The sequence below is a fragment of the Chaetodon trifascialis genome, chromosome 1 (assembly GCF_039877785.1).
Source record: "Chaetodon trifascialis isolate fChaTrf1 chromosome 1, fChaTrf1.hap1, whole genome shotgun sequence".
In the NCBI taxonomy this organism is placed as follows: Eukaryota; Metazoa; Chordata; class Actinopteri; order Chaetodontiformes; family Chaetodontidae; genus Chaetodon; species Chaetodon trifascialis.
Window position 1 is genome coordinate 18604097 of NC_092056.1, and position 11336 is coordinate 18615432.

Below are 11336 nucleotides of genomic sequence, written 5' to 3' on the forward strand. Positions count from 1 at the left end.
TCCCTCTGTCACTCTTCCTTCCCCTTCTTCTCTCATGTACCTGCCTGACACCCAGTTCCTGCCCACCAAGGTTTACTGTCAGAGCCCCTCAGATTGATTCTCTCACATCAGGATGGGTTACCTGGTCTGACATGCACGTGGGGATAACATGGAAGAGGGGTACACATCTGGCCAAATGGTCACTTCAATACGCCTGCTTATCTTCAGTGAATAAACACGAAGTAAAAAACAAATTTAGGTGGGGACCACTGAAACCTCGTTAATTACCTCTCTTGATCCGCTTCCCCCAGTTTGGAACCCACCTCCCTGTGACCGGCACCTCCACCCACTCCCTCTTCTCCCCACCCCTTTCCTCCTCGGTGTATCCCACCGCTCCGCCGGTGAGCTCAAAAGCGAGAGCGCAGACGGCGCAGAGTGGATGCCAGAGCGCTGACAGAGGAGGAGGAGGTGAAAGAGTCAAGGACCGGAGGAAGCTCTTTGACATGCGGATGCAGTAAAACGAACAAGTGAACCGCAGCATCAGTGTCCGATCAGCGGTGAAAGTAGAAGAGCGGAGCAGAAGAAAGACGGAGCGCCTGTTCGTCCCCCCGCTTCAGCACCGCAGGGAGGAGACACGCAGAGGAGGAAAGATTCCCCTAAACGCAGTGAGAGCGTCGGATGAGGAGAAGAGGAGAGCGGAGGGCATCGGATAGGCAACAACAAGGAGTGAGTACACAGATGGAGAAGTGAAACTCATTCACTGTGTGCGCAAGTTTCAGAAAACTGCTGCTCACACTTCAGCCCGTCTGCAGTTAAACAACGCGTTTCCCATGTTACTTTAGATGTTTTCATGCAATATTCAAAGTCCTTTTTCAAGTGAGAATAGCATGTAGTCTTGAAGCTCATACAAGCTGTTCCACAAGTCTTAACTTCTCTGAGAGACAGGAGATGGAGGTGGTGTGTGTGTGTGTGTGTGTGTGTGTGTGTGTGTGTGTGTGTGTCAGAGATTATCTTGGACTCCAGCAGCCCTGCTTCCTGCACAGTGCACTCACTGCATGTTTAACCCATTAAATATTTATTCAGCTAAAATATTTCAGCCTGTCAAACAACCATCAAAATGTTTCTCGAAAGCATCTGAACATGTGCAGTTGTTTAATTCTGATACCTCTAATGGACAAAAATGAAGTCAGCATTCCTGTTACTTGAAAACCGTCCCATATATTTTTTTTTATTAAATAACAACAAACTCCAGGTTGGAGATGCTGAGCACAGTCTGAAAGGGATGTTTGAGAATATGGACCACTGAGATGTGTGCTGTGAAAAAAGAGACTCTTTCATTACTGGTCAAACCTTTATCTTGAGGGTAATCAGCTTGAGTGCTTTTGACCTTTTTTTTTTTTTTTTCATTCTCATCCCAATCAAAGTTTGCACATCCAGGATAAAGACTGATTTTTTTTAAAGAAGCATCACTTCTGAGTGATTCTAAAGAGACTCCTCCTCCCCACCCTCCCAGATCCTCCTCCTCTCCCTGCTGCTCTTTCCTCTCTCCTCCTCCATTCATCCCCCCTCTCCAGACATCGCACACACTCACAGAAGGACACATACATTCAAACTGTACAATAGGCACACCCACACCAATAATCTAATTGGCCACCTTTAGTGGCCCACCCACCAGACTCTAATGTGATATCACTGGGGAAGTTAGCTTGTCTTCATTATTTAAGAAATAAGTAGATCATTTAGTAATTCTTGCCCATGGTCAATATTTTCAGCTGTTATGTAACTTTTATTGGCCCAATTGTTATTATTTTATTGAAAGATGAAGGATATCTGCAATCTCTCCGATTGTTGTGGAGTACCTGATGAGATCTGCCGCAGTCGGGCCTAACACTGTATGAACAGCGATGTCCAGGAGTAAATAGCGAGTGTATCCAAAGTTATCTGCCAGCTACCACAACACTGTTTGGATGATGCCATTGTATGTTTCCTTATTTTGAAAGTACTGTGATTGTATCTGGCAGTGTTTGGCCTGTGCTATCTGTCATTATCTCATTATGTCTGCTATTCAAGTACTACTCTTATTTGTGATTTTAGGATTACTGAAAAGCAGCATAAGGGAAATATAAAGGTACTGCACAATTATTATCAATATACCTCATATCACAGTATATTGTCCAGCACTAATACCTTCCCTCTCCTCTCTGTACTCACCATCATTTCAACCTGATTTCAGCTGAACAAACTTTATTGGCAAGGATGTATAAAACAATATTCCCAAAACAATTCAGTACTTGAAAATGAAAGTCAACATTTAAGCTAACTGGAGAAACAGAGGACACTTATTGTGACATACTGTTGACGTCTACTAAAATGTCCACTAAAATGTCTAAAAACAGTTAATTCATAAACTACAAAAGCTCCGCATCTCAACACATTCATCCCTTTATGTTAAAGATGGATATGGGTGTAATGCCTTTCTCTTTCCCCTTGCTTTCAAAAAACCTTTTATTCTTAGCTTCTTGCTCTGTCTGTGTATGAAAGCACACACATATTTAACACTCAAGTGTTGCAGCATGAATGAAAGTAAATGCCTGAGGACTAAATGCTGATGCTTGATTCATGCTTTCACCAGTGTGAGCATTTAAAGGCCCTTTAAAGGCCTTTTTTGGTGATTTATTTATAAGGACTTCTAAAATTAACAGCTAAATGTGTTTGAACAGAATAGGAGAGCAGAGACGGGGAGGGGGGAAAAGTGTGGGAGAAAACAATCTCAATGCCATTTTCTCATTTCTCCTGACAGTGGCAGCTCCAGACTTATTGGACCCTAAATCCGCCACTCACAACACCAAGCCCCGCCTCTCCTTCTCCACAAAGCCAATCACCCTGAGTTCTCGGGAGGAGAGTGAGGTGAGAGAATCAAGACAGAAGGCCAGATTTTAAAAGTATTTTGTGTTTGTAATATCCTTTTGGCATTATTAGATTGAATATTTGAGGAGAGCTCCTGTGCATATGTGGGTTGATTGATCAGTGTGTTGTAGGTGGTTGCCACAGTGATGAAATGGAAGACAGTGACAGCCATCTTTCTTTTGGTGGTTCTGTACCTGGTGATGGGGGCAGCAGTCTTCAGATCACTGGAGCAGCCTCACGAGAGGTAAGCAGGTTTTACTTATATATCTACCTATATGTCTGCCTCACTGCCATTCACCCATGTATCCACCTTATTAATATCCATCCATTGATTAACCCATCATACCCCTGTTCGTGACATTCAGTCTACTGGCTGTAAATTGCTCATGCCTTTCAAGTGTTTCTTCTTCCACTGGAAACAGCATTAATGACCAATTTTAAATCTTTCTTTTATTGTGAAAATATTGACAACTCATTTAGGTTACCAACTTTTTAAATGTACACAATGATGCTTGTGTAAATACTGCTGACAGTCATAGAATACTCATTCTACACCAACTGTGTAGGGCTCTCTGGTAAAGAACTGTATTGAGTCAAAGAGCATCTATAAGGCAGAGGCTATGATGTTGCAACTGGATCACTATAACATGGAGTCCCCCAGGTGTCAATAATTGGGCATTTTTTCATTCAATCTCCATATGCTTTAGATAAAATCGTGCAGGACAACAAGATTTCTTTCCACAGCTGCACCAAAGACATCCAGGCTCACTTAGCTTTTTCATCAAATGACTCTGAGTTTCCATCCAACCATCCATTTTCTATACCGCCTATCCCTTTCGGGGGGCTGGAGCCTATCCCAGCTGTCAACGGGCGAGAGGCAGGGTATACCCTGGACCGGTCGCCAGTCGATCGCAGGGCGACTCTGAGTTTCTAATGGTAAATTAAAGACATGACTGAGATGAAGTAATTCCACCATAAAGCAGAAGCCCAATAAACCCCAATGAACGACACATGAACTCCTAATGAACTCCACTAGACAAGTGCAGTCCTGAACACATTAGTCCCATTCTGAAATGTTCACACTGGCTTCACTTAGAGAGAAGTGCTGCTCATCATCACCGTCTTCCCCTGCTTTCCCTCTCGTAGTGCCCAGCGTTTGGCCATCCTGTCCCAGAAGCTGGAGTTCCTGTCCAGACACTCCTGTGTGAACCAGAGCCAGCTGGAGGAGCTGGTTAAGGTGAGATTTACCTTATAAAAAACAGAGATTTAAGTGATGTATCTATTGCACACAGTTGAAACTGAGCGCAGCTGCAGTGGTTTCAGCACCACGGACAGCTCCGACAGCTTCACAGGAGGAGGAGATGTCGGGCCGGAGAGAGCTTATTTCTGTTCTTGATAGTCCAGTCCAGCTCCCAACCCTGAACTGTTTAACCCCACTGGGGTTCTTAAATTCGCCTTAATGCATTCTCTTTGACAGCTTCAGAGTTTTGCTTCACCCACAGTCACCTCAAGTTTTATATATTTCCATCTTTAATTCATTAGATGGTCAGGCACACAAACACACTTCCCTGCCTGCACCGCTACAGGAAACACATGGCTGAAAAGCACCCGCTTGATAAATGTTTCATAATGTTATTATTTACAGCAGCAAGAAAGTAGAAAGAAACACATGTTTTGTTTTTGTTTTTTTTAACCAGAATTTGAAAGTGTCTAGTGGTCACTCTGATAACTGTTGAAACACAATTTTAAACACAACTCTCTCTACCTCACTCTCTGTCCAGCAAGTTGTATCTGCGATTCGTTCAGGAGTAAACCCTGCAGGGACTCTGACCAACCACAGCAGCCTGTGGGACCTGAGCTCCGCCTTCTTCTTTGCTGGGACTGTTATCACAACCATCGGTAGGACACACACACACACACACACACACGCAGACACCTCTGTGCTTATTCAGACCGTCAGTGGTTCAGGCTGATCAAAGAACTCCCACATGTAGTTCTTATGGTGTGATGTGATTTGTCTGATGTGTCATCCACATTAATATGTATCAGGGTATGAATTCACATCCTTTAAATGCCTTTTCAAGCATGTGAATGTGTCATGTATGCGTTTAGGTGCACACTCCTCTTAGTGAAACTGTTATAACCAGTTATGCAACATGACTCCCTGCTGTGAGAAGTGGAGAGGTCATTGATTCTATATCTGCTTCCTGGATATAATCAAAGTAGTACTCAGTGCTGTCTTCATGGCCATAAATCCACTGTGTGTGCATGCATGTGTGTCTTTGTGTGTGTGTGCCCTTCAGTCTTTCGCTCTTGATCTCTCGCACACTCTTATCCTTACTCACCTACTACTTGTAGGAGCAACAGGAAAAAAAAAAATCATGCAAGACATGTGCAAACACATGCAGACAAACAGTGATGAATCTCACCTGTTGCTTTTCTTCTATCTATCTCATCATCTGATCATGTGGCTCAGTGTGAAATAATAATACATTTCTCAGTATCTTTCTTTCTGTCGTCCGCAGGTTTTGGGAACATCTCTCCCCACACAGAAGGTGGAAGGATCTTCTGTATTGTCTACGCATTGCTGGGGATACCTCTGTTCGGCTTCCTTTTGGCCGGTGTAGGAGATCAGCTCGGCACCATATTTGGAAAGGGCATTGCTAGAGTGGAGAAAATGTTTGTTGTGAGTGTGCGGTAACATACACAAGCATGGCTGCTGTATTCAAGTTTATGTTCTGCAGGAGGCAAGTCTGTATAGACTGCCCTGAATAATTTATATCAGAGCACTCTCAACAATTTCCTCACCCACACCAGTTCTTTTAGATCATATTTACAAAGGCTGACATGATTTAACTAGCATGCTTTGTACTGATTTCGCCAAAATGTCAAGTGTCAAGTGGGTGATATGTTTTAAACTGTAATTATTTTGATATCTGGAAAAACAGTTGAGCTGAACAGTTTATACTTCGGGTCGACTCAGTACCTCAGAGACGTGTCCTTCTTCTGGCTTAAAGCTTTTATTACAAAGACCTTGCAGTGCCATGCTTTCATGTGGCATGAGTTGCCCTAGTGGGAATTAAACCCAAAGGACACCATTTTCAGGGACATGGTCACCTTTGTTTTTAACCCTCTGTGTTATTGATCTTCTGTCTGCATGGCCTTTTAAACAGTAAAGGATCAGATTGTCTGCAGGCTGAGCTGGTTTAGAAACCATAACATGTGTCAGAGGCCATATAAATGCACCAGAGAGCTTGCAGTGTGTGTGTGTGTGTGTGCGATGTGTATGTAAATGGCCCGTGTGCCTGCACTCTTAAAATACAGTGTGAAAAAAACCTTTGACCTGCATTTACATTTTGATGAATAATTCTCCAGCTGTGAGATACACTGACGGGCTGTCTGTGCATAAGAGCTTGATTTAAGCCTTAAACTGCTAATGACTGCTAGTTGTGATTTAAAGGTAAATTCAGGTGTAAAGCTACACAGCAGGTTGGCCTTTAATCAGCTTACTGATGCCTGAATATTTAATTAAAGACTGTATTCCTATAATGAGAGGGGTCCAGCTGAAAATGAGGCTGTCCACATTGTTTTATTATTAAAATGCTTGAATGAGCCTGCAGATCCCAATCAGAGAAACAAAGCTCACACAGTTTGTGAAACTGTGAGAAATCTGAATGTGTAACTTGGAATGATTTGCTCCCTCTGCTGCTCTCAGGGCACCCGAGGGACTCTTTAATGAATATTTTGATTGAGGATGAGGACAGAGGACAAGAGTTCATTGTGCTAGGTGTGTTTGTAAAAGCCTTATTGCTCTGTGCCCTGATTGTGCAAGCCTGCAGTATTATCCTCAGTGAATACTGTGACTGTCTTTTCTTTTCTACTGCACCCAGGGGACCAATTTCTGGAATAATGCCATTACTGCTTACAGCATCTGGCTGTTCTACCATTTCACTTCAAAGCAGTGTGCTGTATCTGTTATTGCTGGTCCACATATTAGATGGATTACCAAAACCTTTTGTACAGTTATGGTTTCCAGAGGATGAATCCTACTGACTTTAGGAATACTGACTTTTTTCATGCACCACCATGAGTGTGACATTTGGTTTTGACTGAAATGTGGATGGGTCCAACTCAGGTTGAATTGTTATAACCTGGGTGGTAACCTCTGACTTTTCCTCATCGGATTAAACTCTGTTTTTCCATTTCTTTGATTAATGACCAAATACTTGTAGAACTCATAGTATTCCCGTCATTCTCAGCTATACCGTGTATTTAGTGCTAATTAGCGTGATAACAAGCTAAACTAGGATGGTGAACATGGTAAACATTACACCTGCTAAGCATTAGTAGTTAGCATAAGCACATGGACATGAAACATTTGCATGTGTTATGCACATTGATAGCATTGTCACTGCATGCATGGTAGCATTCTGATGTTAGCATTTAGTGCAATCTGTGCCTTAGTGCATCCTCAGAGCAGCCAGCATGACTGTAGACTCAGTGTTATTCAGCATTAGCATTAGTCTTATTAAGCTTAGTCTTATTATTTGCTTCTCTCTCTCTGTCCTGCAGCACTGGGACATCAGTCAGACAAAGATCCGTGTCATCTCCACCCTGCTGTTTGTGCTGTTTGGCTGCCTGCTGTTTGTGGCACTTCCGGCAGCCATCTTTAAACACATCGAGGGTTGGTCTGCGCTGGAGTCCCTTTACTTTGTCGTCATCACCCTGACCACCATAGGATTTGGAGATTTTGTTGCAGGTACAGACATAAGCCAGTGATTGAATACCAACACCTCTGCATCATGCCTGTATAGCTCATCAGCTGGGCTGTTTTGGATTATACCGCATTCATCACAGTGGTTGTCTCTGTCTGCCTGTGTCTCCGTGTCTAGGTGGTTCAGAAATAGAGTACTTAGATTACTATAAACCAGTTGTATGGTTCTGGATTCTGGTGGGACTAGCCTACTTTGCTGCCATCCTCAGCATGATAGGAGACTGGCTCAGAGTCATCTCCAAGAGGACGAAAGAAGAGGTATGAGACTGCTGGTTTCATTCACTCTTTCATTCATTTCCTTTTCCTTTCTGTCACTTTTTTCTTTTTCTCTCTACATAACTGTTTTTCTGTCAGTGTTTTTACCTTCTACAGCATCTCTTTGCCTCCTTCCTTCTTCCTTCTCTCTTTCAGCCCAATGACTCACAGGTTATTCATACTACTTGGTTACAGTGCCGTGTTCCCGCCTCAACTTTTGCCCTCTGCTTAACTGCATTTCAATGATAAGACTGTTTTCTAATCCAATGGACTGTCTGCCGCCCGCCTGAACACTTAGACACAGTCGTAGGCCATTACTGTGATCGTCTCCAGAGAGAGACAGAAAGAGGTGATTTGCATAACGTGTGATGGTGTGCCCTTATCAAAAAATGTATCTAAAGCTGTCTGCACTCTAAATACAGTAGACGAGGCCTGAGTGAATAAAAATTTGGGAGTTTTCATTAATTGAAGGGCCTGGAGGTTCATATCCACAACGACACAGTCGGGACCTCTGTTGTAATTAGAGATTACTGATGCTTGACTTTTGATGAAAGGTGAGAGTGAATAAAGATTTATATTTTAGCCAGTTCATATTGTCATGTGAGGGTTTCAGGGACAAAGATGTGTATCTTGGACAAGAACATGATAACATGACAAGATGCACCCACTAGTTGAACATGATTAGTTGAATGACTCTGGTTTGCAACCTTGACTGTTGAGTGATGATATAAGATTAGTTGTGTGCATGTGTGTGTGTAAGTAATACTCCCCATGGGTTCTCATGCTGAAGTCCTGCTGTGATGTGCCATAATCTTACTGGCCTTTAAATGTGTATGTGTGTGTGTGTGCGTGTTGTTATCATCCGGCTCTATAACGCAGAACTAGAGGCAGCATTTGAGGTGTGTGTGATTGCTAACAGACTGCCTTTAAGACTTCTCCAGTCTGCTTTTAATGGCAGATTAGGACAAAACTGAAGCATGCTAGTGTCCCATCAAGGCACATAAACATCCTAATTAAACAGAAGTCTCCATGGTCTGAGCGAAACCAGCAGCAACACCACAACACCTGGCTGTATTCATTAGAAGAAATTAGCCTGTCAGGCCGCTAAGTGATACTTCATACAGTACAGAACATACTGTTTGCTCTCACTGTGGTGACGGAACTCTAATGTTACTTGTACTTGGAAATGTTTTTACTGTCAGAGGCAAAACACTTTTTATAACGAAAGACCTTTTACTGCCTGACACACAGACCTATCCACACAATCAAAGGGCTAAACAGCGTTTTGCTGCACTTGTATTAAGGTATTTCATGTCCTTGTGTCGCAGTGCAGCAGCAGAGTAAACCTATTCAGACACACACTCTGTTCCACCAGAAATATACATATTATTGCTATTTTGCGGTTTCAAAGTGTACTCAGCTGTGTGTATGTGTGTGTGCTTGCGTCACCCCAGCTGATTCATCTGATTCTGTGCAGTCCCATGTAGTTGCAGACACGTTGTTTTAATGTAATTGAGTTGACTTCCTGGTCAGCGACATCGTCACTCTCTGTCTCACTGTTTCTCTCTTGCTCTGTATTTTCTCTTTTAAACACTAAACACGAAACACACAAGTGTGTTATAAACACTGAACGCCTCTAAATGAAGTTCTTATCGTTCTATTATTTATACATTGTAGCCATGGCATTTATCAGCTTGTGGGAGAAAAAAAACATAATTAGCAGACAAAAAATAACAACTAAAATATGGATGTCATAAAATAATGTGATTTGTGTACACTTTTGCAGCAGTAACAGTTTGAATGAAAGTGCATGAACACATGGAGCTAATATACAGTAAGTCTAACAAATAGCCTGAAAAATCTGACAAATGACTGTGATGGAGAATTTCAACAACGCTTTGAGTCCTCTGCATGGTGATTTTCATGTTGTCCTGAACTGAATGGAAACTAAAAGCTGCCCAGAAGGTGGCTGGAAAATGCTCCGCAGTAATGCACAGTACGGCACACCACTGTTGTTAATAGCTGTCCACCCACAAAGCCTCTAAACCAGTTCTTTGAAGGTTATTTCTAAATGCTGTTCCACATGTTCTCTTCTGCTCTGTTCTTCCTCTTCTTTATTTCTCTCCATTTAATTTCACTGTCTGTGTTAGCCATATCACTCACACTGTCATGTGTCACAGTTCATCTCTGTCTTTTTCCTCCCAGGTAGGAGAGATCAGAGCTCATGCTGCAGAGTGGACAGCTAACGTCTCAGCAGAGTTCAAGGAAACGCGACGACGCGTGAGCGTCGAGATCTACGATAAGTTCCAACGTGCCGCCTCGATCAAGCGCAAACTGTCTTCTGAGCTGGGATTTAGCCCTGCCCCTGAGCTCACTCTGCCCAAGAGGAACGTGTTGGTCAACTTCAACGATGAACGGGACAGGAACGAGAGGGAGGCCGGCCTGCAGGGCCTGACGACACCTCTGACTCGAAACGGTGGTTTGTTCATGAACGGTTTGGACCCTGAGAGAGGAGATATCTCAGTCATCGAACACCTCAAGTAGACAGAGGACGTCAGCAGCCTTTCAAGATCTTTCCAAGTTGTCCTAATTGGTGGCCCCAGTGCTGAGAGCAGACACAGATCAAGTAATAATGAGAATGTGGTTGTTTGAGACCCCAGCAGGGACATCTTAACAGAGAGCTTCAGTGGATTTTTCACAATGGGACACTCTTCCCTCACTTCACCCCCCACATCCCAGCCTGCCAGTGAAACAAAGAGGAAGAAGAAGAACATACAAAACAATACTGGGTGTGTGTCAACTAAATTTCAGATCTCAGAATAAGGCAAAGTTGCCCATTGATGATGATTTGGGATCAAGAAGTTAAAGTGTGAAGAATGTCCATGAGGCCTGTCTGTGTTTGAAACACGCCAATATTTTATATTTCAACAATTTCGGATACATTTTTGATGCACAGCTTACAACTTATGAGCAATTTTGTTTCTTGGGTTGTTGTTTTGGCCAGTTGACAGTTTAGAGGCAAAGACAAAACATGGAGACAGATCAAACTGTGGCCAGCACAGTTATGTGTTATGTGGCTTTAACACTCTGTTTTTAAGAGGGAAGTTTGCTACCTGAATGCAGAATGACACTGACAATCACAGCAGACTGTTCACCATAAATGAAGATGTTACTTCTATGGTGGGATGTAATGATATCAGATTACTTCAGAGGATGATGTCTGAACTACAAAGATGGTGGACTCTGATGGGGAGAGGCAGATTTTGTGCTATATGACTGCAGAATGTAGAGATGTTGAGGTTGTGGGAAAGTGGGATATGAACCACAGATGGGATGGAGCAGTGTGATATATTGAACTACAAAAATGGATGTCTTTGATGTTGATCAAGCCGGAAACTCTGAGCACAGAGAATCTCTAGAC

The 11336-nt window shown here is 42.9% G+C and overlaps 1 protein-coding gene across 1 annotated transcript; it reads left to right on the plus strand.

Moving 5' to 3' along the window:
* The first annotated feature begins 662 nt into the window (after positions 1 to 662).
* On the plus strand, positions 663 to 10724 carry kcnk2a (potassium channel, subfamily K, member 2a). The gene is made up of 9 exons (XM_070964772.1): positions 663 to 705; positions 2780 to 2886; positions 3018 to 3130; positions 4033 to 4123; positions 4668 to 4785; positions 5412 to 5572; positions 7459 to 7645; positions 7779 to 7918; positions 10121 to 10724. Coding segments are annotated over exons 1-9 (1257 nt in total). The 5' UTR covers positions 663 to 704; the 3' UTR covers positions 10460 to 10724.
* Positions 10725 to 11336: the final 612 nt, after the last annotated feature.

Coding starts and splice junctions, on each gene's coding strand:
- kcnk2a (XM_070964772.1), top strand. Junction 3,131..4,032: donor CTGGAGCAGCCTCACGAGAG/GTAAGCAGGTTT, acceptor TCCCTCTCGTAG/TGCCCAGCGTTTGGCCATCC. Junction 4,786..5,411: donor GACTGTTATCACAACCATCG/GTAGGACACACA, acceptor TGTCGTCCGCAG/GTTTTGGGAACATCTCTCCC.